We start from the raw sequence: 22,668 nt of genomic DNA, 5'->3' as shown, positions 1-22,668 counted from the left end.
CCTTGGTGGGGCTTTAACTTCGACTTATAATCCCCCTTTCCGGACGGCGGCTCCCGGGGGAGCAAGATTTCCCGAAATTACGAGCGAGATGCGCTCCGAGGCGTCGCGTTTATTCGTAATTGCGCGAAAGCGCTTCCGAGGCGCTTCACTTCGCAATTTTCCTGGAGCCCGAGGGTGGCGTATCCCTCCCTGCAAAAAGACGGAAATCCATCCGACGAGAATCCCCGCACACATATCCGAGCCCGAATCCAGGTGAAGTCTCTCACGTCCGACCACCTCGGAATCGAAGTGCTCGCGAAAAGGCGGATCTGGGTCGCGAACCGACTATTATTTCTCATCGCCGCTGTCCGCCGCGGAGAATGTCTCTCCGGTTTGACGTGCCGCATAAAGTGCTCCGGTCGATCGTTACATTTATTGCGCGTTTACCCGGGAATCAATGAAATGGAACGCCGTCCAATCTGGGACCGCCGACGAAATACCTCATTCGGGCCACCCGGAGAATGGCAAAAATTCCAGCGCTCCGTCTCGCCGAGTTCGCTAAAAAATGTTCGGTGTTTTCGAGGTACTTCTTGATTCGGACGAGTACTTCATCGAGGAGGGGTACACTTATGTAATGTTACTAGCTTTCCGCCCCGACTACGTTCAGGCGGATAAAACGCTCGCTCGGCCGTTTCTTCGTTGTCATAAATCAATATTTCACGGAAAACAACGTTCGCAATTGGCAAGTGCCGTATTCCGCCCCACCTTGTACAGGGTGTTAGAGACATGGTGGACTCGGATTACACGGCTGACAAACTAACGCCGGAATTACGAGAATTCAGGTTATAGTTTCATAGTTTCATTTCTAACGTGCTAATTTCGTCTTTGGCGCACATCATTTGAAATATGTAGGTATATCTGGAAAATACGTGAGGGCCGTGAATTACAAAATCCATAAAATTATGAGAATATTGACTTTTCATGTTTCCGGATGAAAGCCCATTTACAGGATACAGCGGTGGAATGACGGCGCGTAGCTTTGCGTGAAATATTTTTATTTCAACTGGTTTCATCAATCATTCGACCTCGTTCACATCGACGTGGATTTATGACTCCGAAATCAGAGCTTTTAAATCAACTTTCTTAACACTCTTTTCTACTAGAAGGTCCAAATTCGTCTAATATAACCGTAACACCCCTGAACATAAAAAGAAGTGCACCGAACGCGGCAGTCTCGATCACCAAACGGTCCATCCACGGGTGATCATATCCCACGTCACCCCTGTATCCACCTTCCCTCTTGCAGGGTACAACAGGGGGTTAACTTTATTCACGGAATGGGTCCCCGTTTCGACGCCCGGGAGAACTATCTGTATTGGCAATTTCCGCGAAGCGGTGGCGTCGCCTTTCGAGGGATTAGAAAATAATATTATTCGACGATCGCCAACCGAAGCGCTGGAAACGGCAGCTATCGATCCGGCTAACCGGAAGTTATTTACTCGTTATTTACCCACATTGCCCGTAGGGGGGAAAAATTGTACGAAACAAGGGATCCCGATTGAACGGCTCCAACTATTTGTGACCGAGTCATCCAGCGATTCCGACCAGAACTTTGAACAATCCTTCGGTTATCATTCCCAGGACCCCCTCCAGCATCCCACGATTGGCGGATGAAATAATGCGGAACTAAAGTTGCGCTAACTTAAATGATATAAAATAAGGTTACGTCATAAAGCCGTCTTTTCTCGTCGTATTTCGAGGCGCATCCTCGCGGCTTGCACCCCGTCTTTCTCGGCTCCGTGGTAATAGCTTTCGAAATGCAGTCCCGGAACTCTGGCGGTGTACTTCGCCGCAGCCTCGCTTCGCCTAGGAGTGCACTCTGTCGGAACGTTACTTCGGGTTATCTATATGCATCCAGTTTACGGTCCCTCTGCCTTAAAGGAAAGCACACCCCCCGAAGAGCGCCAACGAGAAAGGGGCCGAACGAAAGAAGGATTCGTAATTGGGAGCCTCTTTGTCCTCCCACTCCCGCGCGCCGGGCCGACCGAGCCTCCCGGGCCGAGGAAGCCTTATTCGCCTGCGGATTAATTAATTAAAAATGATTCATTAATATAACATTCAGAGTGAATCTACCTTTCAGACGACGCCTCTTCTTTGGAAGGAAGCGTCATGATTGAGCTTACAAGGTGTCCTGAGAAGTGGCTTTCGGAAGAGAACACACCTTGAGGTGTGGCACTCGGAGCCAAGATTAATATCTGTCGCTTTAATGCGTTGGTAAGTGGGAAAATGAGATTACTTGTCAAGAGATAGGATTTTGGATTTTATGGATGAATAATAATTTAACATTTAATATTTTCGACATTGGTTGGTTTTAGACTTCAGGAGTAATATTTTTCGATTTTTTTGACTTTTCTTATCCAATTTGCCCTTTTCTGCAAGGATATGGAGTTTGACTTCGGGGACAAAGCTCTCAAGTGCTTGAAATCTACCAACGCGAGCATTTATTGATAAAACTGCTCCCGTTATTCCTTTCCAAAGATCCAATCCAGCTGTTTCCTTTACAATTATACCTCAAGCGCGGATATTGCGTCCGAAAGGAAAGAGCTTCAATCGATGTACAGTTCCTTTCTTCCTTTACTGCCGGCATTTTTATCGGGACAAGGGTGTTCTCGATTCGTGTTAAAATCTGTCGAAGGTAACGACGTTGGTTGTCGTTTTAGTTACACGTAATCTTAGGAAGATATGTCGGGTAAAAAGCTAAGTCCACAAAACGGAGACGCAACTTCCATTCCAGTACCAGAACTCGGAATCAAAGGAGCGGAAGGACGTCGTTGTTTTATAATATGCACGATATATATAAATATGCACGAAGTGTTACCACTTCGTTGTTTACTTAAAAGAAACAAATGTAGAGACGTGCCAGATGAAGTAGAAATACGGGAAATCAGAAGACACGGCTGAATTTTTTCAAGTCACTACGAAGGACCCTTTCTCGGATTGAAATTAACTTCCGCAAGAGTGCGATACGTCCCACCGTGAAAATCAAGCCAAGAATAATTCTACCTCCTGGATTTTACGGTGGCAAGCCTGGAAGGGTAATTCGTGTCCCATTCTTAACTCGGCCAGCAGCCCTTCGTCAATTACGAGTTCCATCGAACTTCTTAGTCCCCCACTTTATTCGTGGATCCAGGCTTAAACTTCGCCGCGGCAGTGCACTGGTTTTGCGAATACGATCTTGAAAAGTTCCCGGCTCACTTTGCAATACCACCGTGCAGTCTTAGGCGAGCGAAACGGCGGGCAACTACGCGGAACTACCGGCTGCATAAGCGGAGCATCGGTGGTCGCTTCTTGCGGCTTTGGGCCGGAAGTTGACTTAAGTGCTCGGAAGTTACAGCACGCCGAGATAATCGAGCAGAGAGGAATCGGAACGATTCGCACCGAGCCGTTTTTCGACCGTCAATTTGATTGGCAGCCTGCGGGGCGAAACTCGCTAGAGGCTCCCGGAAAACTAGATGTCTGGCCGGGCGAATTCGGGGAGGGAAAACGCCGGGAGAAGAATGAAATTGGAAGTTATCAGGGAAGGAGAAAAAGCCGGAGAGCCGAAGGTGCAAGAACGAAGGCACCGGCTTCGAGAACTCGCCCTTATGACTCCTTCGAGACGTGCGATGTGACGTGAAACGTAACTGTCTCATCTTCGAGTTCTCCGCTACGCGCTTGCCTCTTTGTACGGTTATATCTTATTCCGGGCATCTCTATTCTTCCCGGATGCTCCGGCGCAGGTTCTAAATTTCATTGAACTCTCGAAGATGCCGGCAGGGGAATAAAATGAACGGCCGTTGAAGTTCTCCCGCCATATTTCTCGGGAGCGTCGAGGCATGGGTAGACGCGCGGAAGGGAAATGCGATATGGTTCGAAAATGCAATATTTTTAGCTGTTACCTAGTTTAAGCGACGGCGTTGAACGTGGGGGAAGGAGGTTACTTCCTCCCAATCGGAATGAAATTGTAGGAGTTTCATTTTTAACGCTTTCCTAGAAATATACATTATGTTTCTTGTATGCGATACCTGGAACACCCGGAAAAGCGAGAGTATGCTCCAACATCTAATTTATACGCGGTTTCTTAATTTTAAATAATGCGAAAAAATTGAAGAAACGACAGTCATAGCTTTTTAATGGTTAAACAAATTTTTTTTTGCGCTTTGTCTTCGCGCTTTCGCTTATATCTGGTCCATTAAGCGTTTTCTCGTATCGAAGAATTATGAGAAACCCAAGGGAATGATAATTACAGAGAGATACATTTTCTAGAACAAATTCGTGATATCGGAAATTCATCCAAGGATCGACCTCGGGAATAACTGGACTTTCGAGCAAATTCGATTGGTCGGTTCTAGGAAGCTGGTAACCCGATTTACACGTCATCAGGCAATGTATAGCCGAAATAGTCGCAAGTCTCCTGTCCGTCTCTATATCAAATATTGAAGTTTCCGGATTTCATCGAAGTACGAAATGCTCGAGGCAAGGACCATCGAATAATCGTCGACCGTACATGGGCTGCAATAGCCAGAACTGACTTCGTCCATACCAAGACTAACTTTAACAGGCACATCAAGTTACGAACTGTCGAACGCACACGTTCTGTGCTATCCCGAGGAAATTTATTACACTTCCGCAGGCAACAACCGAAATTCGCCAAATAATAATCTCGACTGTTCAACTTAATATTAAGCGTACCATCCATACCCCTTTTTCGACCTCTCATTTCAAATTCCTATTCAGAAAAATACCTGCACGGAACTGAAGTGGATTTATATATGCCTCTCTTAAAAAATCATGAAAATCTCTTTTATAATGTTATTCCACATTTTAAGGTGTAGATAGTTTCTATGAGGATATTGTAGTTACTGCACAGAGAAATAAAATAAAAAAAGAAACAGTTAAAATATTCCCGGACGTTTTAACTATTATCGGTCGTGCGTTACCTCGTACATAACCTTGCAACGTAACCATATCAGTCAAATGTTGCGTGGGAAATTACCAGGTCGAACTGCAGTAAAATAGGTATCAATTATCGATGGCACGTATCTGCTTTTAGTTGTATATTTGCGCAGTAGCAGACAACACTTTCAGTGACGATGCGAAACTTATTTCACGTATATTATAATATGTTATTCAGAAAAAAATTAGTCAATAGAATTGTAGCAATGGGAAAATTAATAGTGATATCGAGTGACATTCAAATAAATGAAGATTCGAAAAACGCTTTCGATCTCTGTGACAATCTTAACAATGGCAACTGGTATTATATGTCAGTCCAGGAAAGAAATTCTTACGTACCAAGTACTGAAGCGAAGAGAAATGGACAATTGAACGAGAAAGTATTTGTAAGTAGGTATAATGAAAATTGAATCGCATGATATTGAACATTTACCTCGAAATATTCCGTTTAAAAGTAGTCGTAGTAGCAGCAGTAACAGGAGCAGTTACTATAAATTCTTACTATACTAATAAAAAGTGCCGACAAATATAAATTATAACTTCTTTTCCCGGTACCAAAATAGTGCACGTAAAAAAGTAAAAAGATTCGCAGTACCTGTAATTGGAACAAAATAGCAAGTACGAGTGCAACCGAGTTGACATAACCCGATAAAAACTGCGAGACTGAATTTACAATTATGGCTTTTTTATGGCATATCATTCTTGAAGGAAGGAGAGCCAATTAATGGCCTCCAAGGAAGTGTTGGAAGCGATAAACATTTTACATTCTCGTTGTAAACTTCTATGAAATGGCAGCATAAATGGAATATGTACAGCCATAGCTACTCGATATATTTCTGAGCTGCAGGGGTATTAAGAGAAGTTATTGAAACCCGAAACATACGTATGTTCGCGCAGGTACTTCCATGCCATATAGGCATATCCTAAGAATAAAGGATGAGGGTATAAAGATCGGGAAACGTTATGAGAAAATTCAATAATAGATCCTGCATATGCCAGGGGAAACAAAGCTGGCAAAAGTATCTATAGAATTTTTAAAGCAGATTATATGAACCATTGTTATAGACTAAAAGCTCATCATCGACTGTATCATGTTTTCTAAGTCAGACTATCCGGATGGATGATTCGAAATTTTTGCTAAGTACACAATATATTATTCAGTTCTGGCACACTCGTTATCGAGAGTCATGGCAGCTGTTCAATCTAACCGCACACTTCATGACATTAATGTTTGCAGGCGTGAATCCTGTTTTTCGGGGATGCTTCTTCAGGTACATTATAAAATGCCAGCCATTTTAGAAAAACTGAACCAAAAGTTACTTTCTAGGCAAATCCGAATTAGCGATGTAAAAAAATCATCTAAAAACCTGATTTACTTGTGATATCTGAATAAACGTTAAAAATGATTCTCGGAAGAAATAATCATATTACCTTCGTTACCGTCTTTTAAAAAGAATTGTAATTTCCTCATTGCCATCTCGGGACAGAATTCTCATTACAGAACTAATCATAAAGTAATACTAGCTTCTAGAAAATTCACCCTTGGTGAGTTTTTATACAAATTCGGTGTAATTATAAATGGTGCATTCGTCCCGATGACTGATTGCCCGGAAGCGCAAAAGCGCGAGGATGATTTCCGGCATATTCTCAACGCGCGTTATCATCTCCGTTTTCATTGAAAAGCAAGATTCTATGCATCCACCATATGTAAATCCGATGCGCAAAGAAAATATCCCCATTGCATACACGGTGATCATCCACCTGGAAACAGGCTAAAAATAATATCGGCATATAAGCAAATGGCTGCTTGCGGAAATGTGTACAGAGTAAACAGTAGCACGGTAGAATATCACATTTACTACTCTGTACATTATACCCCTAACGGACATCCTCTGTGCTGTGTACGCTGTTTTAACGTCGTAAATGACACGATGAGAAAATATAAATATACAGGAAGCTGCAGCCAAATAATGCAAAAATGTCGGGTCGCACAGCCTAACAACGTTTTCTCGGGAAAGAACATTTCAATATTTCACTACGACAACTCTTTCTTCGTTCCGGATATTCAATATTTATAAAATGTATGCAAATAATCGCCGTAAAAAGCTAAATACATAAATGACTTGACGGAATCACTTAACGCACCAATACGCTTTATACGAGCTAAAAGATGCTGTGAACACAGTAATTACATTCGTTAAGTCCATTAACCAAAGAAACATAAGGATACCCGGTTCGTAGAAATTGCATATCTGGTGTATTTTTCTTTTTTTCAATTTTCTTTTAAACACTTGAACGAAAAACCAGTGATTCCCAAAAACTGAAACGAAAAACCATTAGATGGAAATAATTGATGACCTCTTAACGTAGTTAAAAATAAATTATGCTCGGTCATTGGCACTTGGCACGATGAAACGTCATGCGCCAAAATGTCTGCTATTTTCAGGCAATTCTCGCTCCTGTCCGATGTAAATAACCATGACATCGAGTCAATAAATACTGAATCTTCCGTCTTATCAGAGAGCAAACTCCGCTGGAAACGACTGATGCACGCTCGTTGATTTTCTTTCTAGACAAGGGAACGCTTCTCAACTTAGTGGACGGTACCGAGAAGGTGCCTCACGGTACACGGATGGTCCTGTGCCCCGTAAAGACGTCATTCAAATACAGAGTTTGGCCCCACTGGCTCGCCGCTGTTGAAGGTTAGTGATCATTTCCGATAATAATCTCTTATCGAAGACGCGTTCATCGCCGCCAGCTCAGCCATTAAAGAGCAGTCCCGCGAGTGTTCCGATTCCGTGAAAGAGATCGACAGACTACGAGCATTTATTCTAAAACTGATGAAAAGGTAACTGTAAAGAAATGCTACATGCCGAAGTGGGACAACGTGGGGTCGAAAGTGTAATCCGATGGACTCCCCTTACATAAGTACGCCTAGAACGCATTCGCCAAAGTTATATCGTGATAAAATCTGCATGCGTCCATCAGAATTCGCTTGCATCGAAAACCATCACTCGCCGAATTCAATTCGCCTGGAGCGAAATGACAATTTGACGTAATGCATGAATTACCTAGACCGAATCGATTTTCAGTGTGTCTGCTGTCCATTGTGATCGGGCTATGCGGAGGATGGACCTCGCCATATTTAGCCAAGTTGACCAGCGAGAACTCGACGAATCGCATCACGGAAAGCGAGGCTTCCTGGGTGGCATCCTACATCAACATCGGGAGGACCCTGGGCGCCGTGATGGGCGGGATTTCCACGGAATACATAGGCAGTAAGAAGACGGTATGGTATACGGGGATCCCCCTGCTTCTGGGCTGGGTGGTACTCACGGTGGCGGAGTCGGTCGTATGGATCTACGTGTCCAGGGTCTCCTTCGGGATAGGCATGGGGATGTTTTTCGCCTGCTTCCCCTTGTACATAGGGGAGATCGCGGACCCATCGATCCGCGGAGCGTTGGTCAGTGTGATCATGAACGGCTTCCCCATCGGCAATCTTCTGGGCAACGTGATGGGCCCGTACATGGACATGATCACGTTCTCCTGCGTGAGCCTGGTGCTCAACATAGTATTCCTCCTGTTATTCGTTCTTCTGCCCGACTCGCCGCATTTCCTGATCCGCCATGACAGGATCGAGGAAGCGACAAAATCCATCGAGTGGTACCACCGGGGTGTCGACGTACCCAGTGAGGTGTTGTCTCTCAAGGATTTCGTGCAGACAAACTCCCTGACCCTGGTCGACAAATGGCGGGAGATCAACACCCCCAGGAACAGGAAGAGTCTCTTGGTGATTGGCCTGCTATTTATTTTCATGCAACTCAGCGGCGTCTACAGCATTGTTTATTACATGGAGATCCTCATGCGAGAAGCCAAAGTCACGGTCCTCGATCCCGCCGAGGTAGTGATCATCAGCAGCATCGCCGGAATAGTGTCGGGCTGGATTTCCGTGTTTGCAATTGACAGATGTGGCAGAAAGGTACTTCTGACCATTTCAACAAGCGGCGTGGCCGTCTCCATAGCTGCCCTTGGGGTCCATTATACCTTGTTGACCAACGGCTACGATCCCGCCCCGCTGCAGGCCCTGCCGATCGCCTCCATGTGCTTCTTTCAACTGTTTGTCTGCATCGGGATCATGCCGATACCCAGCACGATCCTCAGCGAGATGTTCGCCCCCAACGTCAAAGGCGTCGCGGCGTTCGTGGCTAGCATCACTTCCGGAGTGTTTGCCTTCCTCTCGAGCAAGACCTTCCAACCTTTGGTGGATCTACTTTCCACGGAGTATGTCCTTTACTTATATGCAATCGGTATGCTGATCTTCATGACGCTCAGCTTGCTTTGCGTTCCCGAAACCAAGGGGAAATCTCTACAAGATATACAAAAGATGCTGGAAAACAAATAAAGAGAAACAGATCTCAAGAGTCATTAGGGACTGTTGATAACGTACCTTTGGACCGACTATCCAACGACTAGGTCAAATGAAGATCAGAAAACTTCACTTTGAAAGACTAGGAGCAGGTTGTCACGCTTAGAATTTTAGATATGTGATACCTAATAAAGTAGATTAACGTGCATTCCGACACAATTAAAATTATTAATGGTACCGAAAATGATAAAAAACTGAGATAATGTTACCGGTAAGCAAGGAGGCAACAAATAATTGGCTTCATCCGTCCTAGTTCTTAGTGTTGTTCATAGTCTTTTACGAATTGATGTATTTGTATGTGTCTCTTTTTAATAAACTAATGTTTTTGACCACAGAATAATTATTTGTAATTAATACAATTCTCGTACCAAGCCCCACGTTTATAGACGATTCTGCAACCTTCAACTTCGAAAGTTTAGTAGAGATAGTGCCGCATCGCTGAGATCAATAGTGATCCACCCAATGTTCTTTTACGCAGCATCTTGGATCTTATCGAAATTTCCGTTTGTCATACGTCACTAAGACATCACGACATATCTAAGATAAGACGGACCTATTACCCTCGTCACCCATCACGGGAAAGTAAAAAACACCTGTCTCCTTTAAGTCCATCGAAAGTACGCAGCTCATCGTCAATTTACATCATGCTATGTGGGAAGATTCATTATGCATACACAACTTGGCGCGACTTTAGCATACACATGTGTGTCGCACCCCTACCAGTAATTTCAATTTCTTATCTTATCAAATTTAAATACGTATTATAACTTTTTCACGTATATCGAATATGCCGGAGACGAAACCGATGATCTGATGAAATTAGTCTTCCAAGGAACTTCGACCTAGGACCATGGTGCTCGCGATCGGTGATACTTTATCCACGAAGATCATGTGGTCGCAATGGTTAGGCGGTATCTGCGGTAAGAAAACTACAATTTTCTAAATAATTTCATTATTCTGTACAGAAATTTAATTTTGTCTGATCGACCTTTTTCCTGAAACCGCACTATTCCTTCAACCAGATTTTCACCTTCCGTTATAGTTAATCATATTCACGGCTCTTCCGGAAGTTAAACTTATACGTCAAAATTTGTAATCCTTTCAGACTAGCTAGTATGTGATCATCCGTATTTATGTTATTTTACTTTTACATTAAATTTGCATGGATGACATTTTGTTCCATGGCCGATGCAATGATGCACGATGAAACCATCACGTTAATAATCACGCTGTTTCTCTCTTTTATCTCAGGATATCGAACGAAGTCTCATTTTTTTTAATTATTTTTTTTAACCAAGGTTTGGTATGAAGTCCACGGTAAAAACGATCATTTACGAGAGCTACGGGAGTAGTGTTCGCGATACCATGAATTGGTACGATTTATTGCAAATGATGTATCCCATACAGTGACCTTGCTGACCATTGAGGTGGGTCTCCTGGGCGGATGGAGTTCGCCATACCTGGCGAAGTTGACCGTGGAAGATTCACCAATTCCTCTGTCTCCGGAGGAGGCTTCCTGGGTGGCATCTCTGATGAACCTGGGCAGGTTGGCAGGAGCAGTGCTCGGTTCCGTCGGGGTCGAGTTCATAGGCTCGAAGACCACCATGTTGGTCACCTGCGTGCCGGTGTCCCTCTGCTGGATACTGACCATCATTGCAGACTCCGTGAGCTGGCTGTACGCTGCCAGGTTGTCGGGCGGTATTGGATTGGGCATGGCATTTAGCAGTTTTCCATTGTACCTCGGCGAAATAGCCGATCCTTCGATCCGGGGTGCCCTGGTCTCTATGGCCATCTGCGGGACACCAGCAGGGAACGTGATCGCATCCCTCACAGGGGCCAACCTCCCGATGACGATATCCAGCGAGATCAACCTGATACCGTGCATAGTGCTGATCGCGCTCTTGTTCTGGATCCCCGAATCCCCCCATCACTTGGTTCTCAAGAACGACATGGAGGAGGCGAAGAAGTCCATTCGCTGGTACCACGGGGACGGAGACGCGGAAGCCGAGCTCACGTCATTGGCCAAATTCGTGTCAGCCTCGCAGTCCCAGACCTGCTCGCAGAAGATCAAAGAGATGACCCAGCCGCACATCCGGAAGGCGATGATCCTAATCGTCGTGCTCTTCATGTTCATGCAGATGTGCGGCCTGAACAGCGTGATATTCTACATGGAGATCATCCTGAAGAGGGGCCAGGCCCAGATCATGGCCCCGTCAACAGTCGTCAACATCGTCGGCATGTTTGGGGTTCTGGCATCGGCTCTCTCGATCTACCTGATAGAAAAGTGCGGTAGAAGGTTCCTGTTGATCGCCTCGTGCGCCGGAGTGGCGGCATCCCTGGCCGCCCTAGGCATGCATTTCCTGTTCCTAGACCAAGGTGTGGACTCGGAATTACTGGATTGGCTACCCGTCGTGTCTCTGATCGTCTTTGAGTTCGCCGTGTTCGCCGGTCTCATGCCGGTCCCCAGCACCGTCCTTAGCGAGCTCTTCCCCGCGAACGTCAAGTCCACCGCCGCCTGCTTCGGGAGCGCCTCCTCGGCCATTTTCGCCTTCGTGTCCAGCAAGACCTATCAACCCATGGTGGACGCCTTGGGGGAGCACTACGTATTTTGGATCTACGGAGGGATCGTCATCCTAGCGATCCCCTACGCACTGATTTACATGCCCGAGACCAAAGGCAAATCGTTGCAACAAATTCAGGAGGACCTAGCAAAGACCTAAACCCTGTCAACGGGACCTGGACTAGCAATGAAGTAACGAGTTAAGGAAACCCGAACACTTATCCGGAGAGCTGGGAACCCGTCTGCGGATCACGTCAAATCTCCATGACTGAGCTGAACTTCGAGGAGCTCGTGAAGGAACCCGATCGAAACTAGACATTTGGAAAACGGTATATGTATACGCGGATGAGACTAAGTTCCTTCTCCAAGGACTGTGCCGGGTTTAATTAAGGATGAACCGCGTACTCTCCGATTTACAGTGTCTGGATGCTCGTTTTAGGGATACTTAATCGTTTTAATGCGTTTTTGTTACTCGCCCCTGTCTACGATAATGCATAGAAATAGAACAAAAGGAACACTCATGCGGTCTTTCTAAGAGATGAGAATGGTGGCGGATATTTCGACGTCAGTTTCAGAGGATTCCGAAGTGCTTTCTTCTAAGAATAGTTTGTCTTATCCGTCAGCAATTATCTTCTTCGGAGTAATTAACAATCTACGATGTCGTCAGCCCGTAATGAAGGTGTCCTGGCTAATAGCCTGACTGATACGCATATAATTGTCTTCACAGCTGTACATATCTTGGCGATAAGTAATGTGCAATTATGAGAACCTTAAATCGAATGATGCAATTGTCTCGTGCTTCCGGTCGACCCCCCACCGCCAATGATAAGTGCTATTTGCACACGCTACATCAAGACACTCATCTCAAAATATATATATATATATATATAATTGTTACGTGCTCGTGATCGTTTTCAAATGTCATCTTATTGTTAGATGGTCGCAAATCCGCTTCCGGATGAATACCAAAACAGTCAAAGTGTGATCACCCGAAACAGGGTGGAGACATTTCCTTTGTCATACCCCGCAAATAAAAAATTCCCATCAACGCCCACCGCGACTTCCACTTAATTGCCGATACCTGACCAGAGGAAAAGTCCTTTACTACGCAATCTCTCTGACACAATTCTCTGGATATGCCATTTCGGTGTTTAGGGCAATAAAATAACGTACAGCGATTATTTTACCGCTTGACCCCCAGAAGTGGCCAACCTCCAAAATTACGAGGCAACGTTTCGTGCGTTCCCGCGCTTCCATTCGTTGCGTTACAACGTAACATAACGACAGTCGTAACGTTCTCCGCGCCGCGGTAACATATAATAAAAAGTACCGAACCCATTGTCCCTATCTCACGGGACCATGGACCGACAAAGCGACGACGAAACGGACGACAGATCGGGTCTCCGCAAAAATCAGCCCCGCGTGGGTCGAGCTCTTCGGGACCTCCACCGGAGTCCTTTCAATCCAGAGAAACCCGGTTTCCTCGGAGTAAACGTTGAAGACGTTCCGGCTCCATCCCAGATCATTTCGTCGGTCTCGATCGAGTCGGGATCGAATCGAAACGTGCCGTTTCCTTCGTTTCATCCACTTAGACCAGGGTCCAAGGTGGATGGGTACCGATGGGCACCTCCTACGCTGGGTAAACACCTTATAGCCGGCCGAGAGGATTTTCCGGAGCAACAACGAGAGGAGAAGAAGAAAGCGGAGTGCGCGACCCAAGTAATTTCCGGCCAGGCACGTATCACAGGCCAGGCTTTCCGTAAAACGGACTTCGAGGCACATCGATCCTCCAAACGATACGGTAAGTGCTCTCCACGCCATTACGCCGAGTGGTCGGTGCTCCTTTACCAGACGACTCTATCCCTACGCTTCGAGGGCTCCGGATCTATTGAAATTTCATATATCAACACTGATTAATCGCCCCTTGCGCATTTTAAGGAATGGATCGACGCATCGCGATCGACCAGGGAAAAGGGGTCCAAGATGTGCGGATGTGCATGGTAGCATGTTCAAAGCGGATAAGTTAATTTAGAAAAGGGTATAAAAATATTTAAAAAATATCTTTTGTACATACAGGTACCATTATTTAGGTGTGAGGAAAAGAAAAGGAAATTACCAATATAAGGTAGAAGAAGGAAAAATATTGATGAGGAAGTTCTTGGAGATAATGCGATTTGGAACGAGAAAGTGGAAATAATTGCAGCATCTAGTTGGAGATTCGGATGCATTTCGAAAGGGGCGCAGGAAATAGTGCCGGCCATTACCGGTGGCATCAAAGGAAAAACATTTGAGTCTGGAATTGAAACATTTCTAGGTTCCACATACCGAGAGAGCAACCGAGTTGCCAAATTGGCAAGTGGGCCAGCCGTCGCGTCTAAGCCAGTTTTAAGAAAGAAATGGAGACAAGGAGGGCCATCGATCACGCGTCAAGACCAACTAGGGCACATAGATTCGCATTTACAAGTTCTGGCCCAGATTCGCGAGAAGCATTCCGTCGGTGTCTACACATTTCGTCCGTCGGTCCGACAAACTATTTGATTTATGGTTTAAAGTGGCCGATTCGTCTATTGAGCCCAGAAACATAAATTCGTTTTGTCCGCACCCCAAGAAAGACATCGCGGGCAGTACCGCCGATAAGTATTAAATTGTTCAGAAAGTTATTGCAGTATTTCCTGTTCAAGAATTTAGGTATCATTTTTCAAAAGTCCTTTTGCTAATGCCTTGAAGATAAAGAACGTTGTAAACGACTTGTGTCCCTTGACGAAGATCACTTGAAGGTGCCATTGTGGCGTTTAAAATACAATAATTGTTATCAAAATATAGAGTACATAGTATAGTTTATCCAACTTCTCTTATCCCGGTCCCAATGCTTATAAAGTTACATTAAAGACTCGAGCGGTCAAAGTTATCCACGCATAATCAGGCAGAAAATGAAGTACTGTGTTCGATGATAGTTCTCAAAAAAAGATATTATATAAATCCTTAACAGTTTATCAAGTCCATTTCATGTAGGGAGAATTTCTCGGGGAGATTTCACGGATATAAAGCATTCTAGATGCATCATATATAATAGCAGCCGAGAAGACTCGGAAAAAATGTTCCAGATTCCAGTTTATGCCAGGAAAAGGGAGAAAAATAGATACTGCGGACAGACACGCATTTATGGATTGTGACCCAGATCAGCGAAACGGCATTGCTCTGGAATGGATCGATGCGCTCGTGGTTGACCGTACGATGTAGCAGTTGACCACTACGTCCTGCAGGACACTGGCCTTCCTTCTATCCCAACACGCGTCCTGACTTCCGGAAACCCAGCTAATTCGCCGATACTGCCATCACCGTTCGCATCACGTGCGGCCGGAAATAGCCGACGGTAACGAGCCAGGAAAATCCTCTCGCCAACATTAGAAGACTTCTGCTGGAAATAATTACCTGTCAATAATGTTGGATTTGAGAACCTGCCAACTTCCGATGCGCCGTTGCTGGCAACGTAACCGTTGTCAGTCCCCGATGAATCGATACCCCACGAAAAGTCGCTCATACTTCGCCCTTAGTATTAAAAGACGTTCTTCAGTTATGTACAGACAACAGATAAACGGCGTCTTTTAACGCTAAAAATGAGGTATGAGTACGAACCCAATGTACCGAAATGAGTACACCGCTATGAAACTCAAGTCGAGAACATCTAAACAATTTCAAGAAAATACTTTCGATTTCTTGTGGATATCCTCAAAATCAAACGTACTGAAATGAGAGGATCGTTTTTGGTCGTTATTGGAATGACCGATATTCTAACGTACTAAATTAACTCCACAGTTGCAAGTATCAAATCGGAAGCATATAATGCGACTTAAAGGGACCATTTACTTTTTATCAATTTTATGTATCAATTCCATGAATACTAAAAAATATTCGTATCGCGATGCCGGAGCGAACTCGGACCTCGAAGCGGCGAAGAAAAACACTCGACGCGATCCATCGGAAAAATCGGGAAATCGAGCACCCGAACGGCATCGCCTGGGCGTCCTGTAAAAACATACGAGTGCTGCATGAATATTTACGGAAGGGAAATGAGATGCAGGATGCGAACGAGAGGCAGAAATCCCTAGGGAACGCTCGCCATAATACCAGCGTGCAGTACGCCCGCCGGAAAATGTCCTGACCTGTCTCAAGGGTTGCAAAATTACTGAATTCCAGCGCTACCGGGGCTGCCTGCTGTTACATAAAGTGCACCTACGATCGCGTCGTTTACATGTAAAACCAGACGTTACATCGACGCGCAAAATGTCATCAATAGAGGGGTTAATGTCGTTAGAAGAGGGCTTTCGAAGAGCCACCGATTTCAACTTCGTTGCTGCTAAATAATGTTGAACTGAATTGAGTTTCTGGTCTCTGCAAAGAGACTCCAAAGTAAACTCGGTACACCGTCCTGTGGGTAGATTTAAATATTCTTTTGTCCAAAAAGTAAGTATTTCATTTTCCAATCTGCATATCATAGCACAGTAATCTTCTCCATTTACTAAAGCGCTGTTTCGTGCGTATGCATGTATGTGTATGTATCACGAAACAAAGGTAACGCTTTTTCGGCGGGTTCCGGTTCGTATTTTGTTTTGTAATCGTATTAGATATTATTCCCGCCATGTACATTTTCATTATGAAGGTCTTTTTCGTTAGTTTTTGCCAAAATTTAAAAATAAGAAAGTCAACGCGATAATGAATCCCAACGGGTTGAAATGGCGCCAAACAATGCCGAATAAAAGGTTTGTCTAGAACGCTCGACACACGGCTAATGTGTACAACGGGTTAACCAGTTCCATCGCTAACGAACAATTGAGACAATTATAATTAAGGTGCACAACGCTTGCTGGAATCTTCTAATTTGCCGTTGTAACGACTTGGACAGGTCCGCGGGTTCGCCGGCGATGGCGGACGACATCTCGTTGCAAAATGCGCAATTCCAGGAAAGTCCAATTTCAACTTACCGTGCCGCAAACATTGTCTTTCGCGCGCTACCAATTTCCCCATGGTCGAACCACGCCGTAGCCGAGAGTTAGTGCTCACCTGAAAATGGACAACGATACCAAATTGAACGATAGGAGCTCGAACGGGTTCCATTGCCAGACATGAACGATCTTTTGCCGTGGAAGTCCATGTCTTTCACGATAAAAAATTCTATACACTAATAAGCATGTCTTTACCGACGAATAAAAATTACTTAAGATCCATTCCCAAATATGAACGTCCCTTTGACATAGAAGTCCATATCTTTCGCCAAAAAATTTCGACATCCGCGTAAATATACCTTTTCTGATGAATAAAAATGATTGAAAATCCGTAGCCAGTTTCAAACGTTCTTCTATAGAATAATATAGTAATAGAAGTAAAATTATATATATAATAATAGAAGTAAAAAGAAATTAGAACATTACCAGAGAGCTAACAGCTTAATTTTCTTTCTATTTCTTATCCATCTGAAAATATTACGTCTCGATCAATGGTTGATCCCATACTTTTAGGTTGAATTGAACTACCAAGTTTCGGATATTTTGTGAAAAACACTGACCCACTGCAGTGTTAAACAAAATACGAGGAGAGCCGATGCGAGCGCATTTTTATTCGAATTCCCATTTCCAGAGGGAATGGAGCCGTAAATACACATACGCGTTTGCAACAAATGGCTCATTTGCGCAGACATAGCTGGACAAAATAAGCGGAGCCAATGACGAGCTCAGTAAACAAGGTGTACGCGCGTCCACCGATTTACAGTGATCGACATGAACGCGCTCACGTCACGCTCGACCGCCGGATTATTGCTAATAAGAGCAATTAATTGGTCGCACCGTAATGTTTATGTTCGTAATGAAAACATCCACGGCATCGGTACTCACGATACACCCACGCCGACGAAAATGCAACCCTGAAGAAATTTGGAAAGATTCGAAAAAGAAAAATCCGCCGCGACGAGTTTTTAATAATTACGACCTCGCACGTAAAAACTGTCGGATATAAAATGTAAACCGTCTAACTTTTGAACTGAATGCGAATCTCCATTCATTACACGGTTTCAAGCAGGGCGAAAGAAATTGCAAAAACCTTGAAACGACTACAGAGTGATTCCGTGATTCCGGACCGCACGAAACGTCCTCGTCGTTCGCATAACGTCATTATCTGTGATCCTGTTTCGTGCGGAAAGTGCGAAACGCAATCAGCTCAGCAACCAGATTCGCCCGGGGTCAGAAACGCCCGAAAATCATGAATATATTTCCATTAACGCGCGACGCGCTAGACGCAATTTCAATTTGACGGAAAATGCGAACAGCTGTGACATTTAAAACGCGGATTACCGGGAAAACTTCGGGATTCTCGATTGGCGTTTTTCAAGATCAGTTGGTCCGCCGATTCTAATCGGATTGCTTGCAACCAGAGTTGCTATGCATATCACATGATATTGTAAGTTAAGAGGTTAAAAGAAGGAGCTGTGTAATGTACTTGGGTCAGTGAATCTGAGCGACTTTGACAATCGGTGACGTACCGTCAGTTGTCCATAACGCTCGAAATGTGCTGGATTTTCTCGACCTAAAATCAGAACAGCGCAATCGCGCTGCCTGGAACTCAAACGGTTAAGTAATTAAAATGATAACCTGAAAGAATGTAATATGAAGGATGTGCAACACGAGGTGTGTTTTCGCAGAACTTCATGTTGGATTCTCTAATTAGAAAGTATCCTCGAATTCTGTGAAAAAATCTCATGGAGTGATTAAAAGCATGGAGGGATTGGTTAAAAGCCTCCTATACAGAACAGGGTGTAGCTCTTGAGTGATTAAAATAATAATCGTCAGAGAATGAATGACGTACGGACGATGAGATGAATTCTTGCAGATTTTCTAATACTCTAATTTGAAAGTTCTCACGAATAAAACCGAATAACGACAATGCCATCATCGGAATCAAAAGATATCGAATATAAAATGCGTAATAAAAAATATGAATTCATTAATAGTGGTATCGCAGATTTTAGAATGTTTTATTTAATCTTGCACGAATACTGCGGTATTAATAGTGAGAATATATTATTTTTATATAAAACAAACAATTGCGTTAGACAGTGCAGAAAGGAATAGGCATTAGGCGACAATTTTTCAATTTCTAGGATGCCGAAGAGTCGATTAATTTTTTGGACACATCTTCGGACGTGCAATCTGTTCCGGACATCCTCGCAGGATACGAGGTCGGAAAATTGAATGGATAATTCCTGGAGAGCGGCGTACGAGTTATTAATTGTCGGTGGCGCTAGTAATGGAGCGCACCGAGCGTAATTGAAAAATTAAACTTCACGCTCACCTCGATTTACGTTCATCACGCTCATAACGAAGGAAGACGTTGTCCCCTCGTCAATTTCAGAAAATTATTAATGAGAAAACAGAGAGGGCCCCTGCCTCTCGAAAAATAAGTGACCCGCCATAACGGTGATTAAAATTCCAGGACGCAAGGTTCCAAACAAGGTAAATAGTCTCCTCGCATCCGGGGGAAAATTTGTCAAAATTTCCCATGGAAGTAAAACTAGATTAAAATGTGCAATAAAATACGCTCAAGTATAATTCAGAGAAATTTAGTTAAATATCCTTGGATACGATCTTACGGAGGAAGGCGAGCGAGTCATTCTGGACGAAAATGGAATACAAAAATGTTCCATCGGCGCGGCAAAAGGCACCAACCAAAAAGGCTTTTGTTCCTCGATGAACGAAGCCGGCGCTTCTGTTTTCATCGTTTTCGGCGCAAAACCTAAGATCACGAAGTTCTATGGAGAGTTCTTCTCGCGCCATTCGGCCGATTAAAGTTCCCCGTAACGAGGCGTCGACGGCGAGTCGCGTCGTTCATCACGGAATCACTTCCGGACGAGTTTCGGAGTGTCCGAAGCCAGCGTCGGGTGCGAAACGACGCATAAATTTCGCGGAGCTCGTTCGTCCCCCCGAGTGAGTCAACTGGCTGACAGCGCGGAATCGCCGTTCATTTTCAGCGGGAACTTTGCGAAAAATCTGGCTCGTTTACTCCGCTCTCAATTCCGCAGCTGCACCGGCCATTTCGAGCTTCCGCTGCGGCGACGCTGCCGTCGAAACTCATTTACCTCCTGCCCGTTCTCTCTCCACGAGTCAAGACTGCACTCCACTAGTCCCAATCGATTAAATTCATTTACTCTCTGGCTTTAAGAGGATATAAAAGGCGTTAAGAAATTTAATTGACATCGATAATGTAAAATTCATCTATGTCCTTTTTAGTGGTAATGGCGTTTTAAATACTCAAGTGGTAACATAAGCGCGTCCCACTGCCGACATTTATATTTATATTGAAGTCTTTTACAGTCTACGTACGTACTACTATCGACTTCGATTAAATTTCTCAGCGCCTTTCATGTCATCTTAACGGTTTGAGTCCTAGGGGGTATTGAAAAAACACTGTCGAAGAATCCCGAACAGCGCAACCGCGCTTTCTCTAAATGAGTACGAGAAGACCCAAGTAGCGCGATAGCGCTTTGTTTATTTTATGTCGATGAATCCCACTCGGCGCGATAGCGTTTCTTGAATTGTAAGATGTATTATTTACATTAACCCCTTGCGTTACATTCCAATAGCGCGTGTCATAAACAACAAAAGTGTCGGTCATACATCGGCCCATTTCACGGTTTGGCTGAACGTAACTTCTCATACGGTTTGTTTACATTTGGCCCGATTGACATACCACGTCTCTCACACGTTTTGTTCACGTTTGGCCCGATTGATTTACCACGTCTCTCACACGATATTGTAAGTTAAGAGGTTAAAAGAAGGAGCTGTGTAATGTACTTGGGTCAGTGAATCTGAGCGACATTGACAATCGGTGACGCACCGTCAGTTGTCCACAACGCTCGAAATGTGCTGGGTTTTCTCGACATAAAATCTGAACAGCGCAATCGCGCTGCCTGGGACTCAAACGGTTAAGTCGTTTTATGAAACGTTTCCTAAGGCTCCTTAATCATGGGAGGAAGAATCGGTCAATCCGGGGACCGTTGAGATAGGTCAAGCCTGCAGGAACGAGCCCCGAGACGATATCTAGACCCTGTTGGAAGGAACACGAAGTGTCCCCTGTGGTACGGCGGAAGGAATTCGACTTTAACGCGAAAGTCGATTTACGGTCCGCCAATCGCTTAAGTCCGCGAGGAAAGCGCGATCTCAGCAGGGCCCGGCAACTCCGGGAACGTTATGGCCGACCCATATTTCACGGAGCAGTCTGTCGTCGGACGTAAAAGGTGACCGCGTGGCTACCGAGGGTCCTATATCTGCTCCTTAGGCCGCGGCGTGGCAACTACCCCGGGGGTAGCTACCCCCGAAGTAGCTATCCCTGCCAGACCCCGACCGGCGCCGGATATCGGAACACCCGGCGCTCGACTTACGGCAACTTCCTTTAAGTACATAAGTCTATGTATCCATCTACCTCCCATCGACGGGGTAGAGAACGCCGCCAATGCTCCTGACCATATCATGTACCTCGTGGATATGCGACATGCTGCCAAAAGGGACTCTCCAGGAGTCCGCATATGGCGTATTTCAGTAGGTTTATCTCCGGCTCGCAAACCGTATAACGTTGCTTCCTTCACCTACGATTGTTTCTTCGACCGGAACTTCTTATGGCACCTGGAGTCGAAGTTTTGATCCTACGTAGGACCTCCAATTATAGGCTTCAAATAAATTTTCATGCGATACACATCCACATGTTTGGCCTTAGCCACTTTAGACCTTGAAAGTGGCAGTTCTTTCGATTTTTCTCGCCGAATTTTTCTCCTCCAAAAGCGGTCAGCTGGATGACAATTGGCTCCAATCTTTATAATCTGTACACGAAGTGTATTAAGCACGTGAGTATGTCAAACCTATCGTTGTTACCCTCTTTCTCCCCTGAAACGCGAAAATAAGGATCAATAACGAACGGCCGGATGTTAATTGGCACCGATTATCGGAGCACCTAAACTTAGGGCAATTTGCTTTGAATGCATGGATCGCATGTATCTATTTGCCATCAGGAGCGGTTCGGTAGCATCCGGTTCATGAGTACACCTCGGAGAACGCAAGTAGGATACCCTTGAGCGTAAGTGTAAACTACATCGCAATAATTGCGAGTGAATGTATGCTTTGGTAACCCGACCGCATGTACTTTGTAAAGCGGCAACGGTATTCCTGGTAGATGGTGCGGACTAGCCTTTAGGGCTTTCCGGAGTAGATAGAGCCGGTATCTGTACTGTACCGACACCCCATTTCACGCGGATTTATGACCGAAGTGTACTCGCCAGATAGGCCAGGGTCGTAGATCTCTGGACAAGACTGTCAGAATTTCCGGCGGATGTAACGCGCCCGAAGTATCGAGCCTTCTGCCAAACGACCAATTTTTGACCCACCGCGGCTTCTTATTTCAGAATCAATGGACCCTTTGGAACGAGTCTCCGAATCGCGAGATAAAATCCTCGGAAAGATGTAGCCCGTTGTGAAAGACCGTCTTGAAGAATCAGAGATGCCTAAAGAGGAGCATCAGCGAGTTAGAACAAATCCAGGCAAATTCGAAAGTGAGAAATATCTGATGATATGAAAAAGAAACGCAGAGAAATCCCAAGATGACTCGATAGAATTTTGGTTGACCCAATCATACAACGTTATTATATGGACAACCAAATATTCAGCGACCG

The 22,668-nt window shown here is 44.8% G+C and overlaps 3 protein-coding genes across 17 annotated transcripts in view; 2 read left to right on the top strand and 1 right to left on the bottom strand.

Annotated features, from left to right (window-relative positions):
- LOC105697563 (disks large 1 tumor suppressor protein) overlaps positions 1-22,668 on the bottom strand; it is a 487,904-nt gene that overhangs the window by 432,862 nt on the left and 32,374 nt on the right. For 14 of the 15 annotated variants that reach the window (XM_012420943.2, XM_012420948.2, XM_012420951.2 and 11 more), the window contains exon 2: positions 16,943-17,021. The exons of the other annotated variant lie outside the window; for it this stretch is intronic. In XM_012420943.2, coding sequence (XP_012276366.1) covers positions 16,943-16,985 — 43 coding nt within the window. In that variant the 5' untranslated portion in view covers positions 16,986-17,021. The remainder of the gene's footprint in view (positions 1-16,942; positions 17,022-22,668) is intronic. 15 annotated transcript variants of the gene reach the window in all.
- LOC105697565 (facilitated trehalose transporter Tret1) lies at positions 5,101-9,737 on the top strand. Its single transcript, XM_012420970.1, has 3 exons — positions 5,101-5,364; positions 7,548-7,676; positions 8,067-9,737. Exons 1-3 carry the CDS (start codon positions 5,112-5,114, stop codon positions 9,374-9,376), a joined length of 1,692 nt encoding a protein of 563 aa, XP_012276393.1. The 5' UTR covers positions 5,101-5,111; the 3' UTR covers positions 9,377-9,737.
- LOC105697566 (facilitated trehalose transporter Tret1) lies at positions 10,080-12,848 on the top strand. Its single transcript, XM_012420971.1, has 2 exons — positions 10,080-10,320; positions 10,808-12,848. Exons 1-2 carry the CDS (start codon positions 10,251-10,253, stop codon positions 12,118-12,120), a joined length of 1,383 nt encoding a protein of 460 aa, XP_012276394.1. The 5' UTR covers positions 10,080-10,250; the 3' UTR covers positions 12,121-12,848.

The sequence above is a fragment of the Orussus abietinus genome, unplaced genomic scaffold, assembly GCF_000612105.2.
Source record: "Orussus abietinus isolate OABI.00-Male unplaced genomic scaffold, Oabi_2.0 scaffold21, whole genome shotgun sequence".
NCBI classification, from domain to species: Eukaryota; Metazoa; Arthropoda; class Insecta; order Hymenoptera; family Orussidae; genus Orussus; species Orussus abietinus.
Note: the sequence above shows the minus strand (reverse complement) of the source record. Positions and strands in the feature narration are given on the sequence as shown.

Coding starts and splice junctions, on each gene's coding strand:
- LOC105697565 (XM_012420970.1), top strand. CDS start 5,112: ATGCGAAACTTATTTCACGTATATTATAATATGTTATTCAGAAAAAAA. Junction 5,365..7,547: donor GAACGAGAAAGTATTTGTAA/GTAGGTATAATG, acceptor TTTTCTTTCTAG/ACAAGGGAACGCTTCTCAAC. Junction 7,677..8,066: donor CTGGCTCGCCGCTGTTGAAG/GTTAGTGATCAT, acceptor ATCGATTTTCAG/TGTGTCTGCTGTCCATTGTG.
- LOC105697566 (XM_012420971.1), top strand. CDS start 10,251: ATGGTGCTCGCGATCGGTGATACTTTATCCACGAAGATCATGTGGTCG. Junction 10,321..10,807: donor ATGGTTAGGCGGTATCTGCG/GTAAGAAAACTA, acceptor TATCCCATACAG/TGACCTTGCTGACCATTGAG.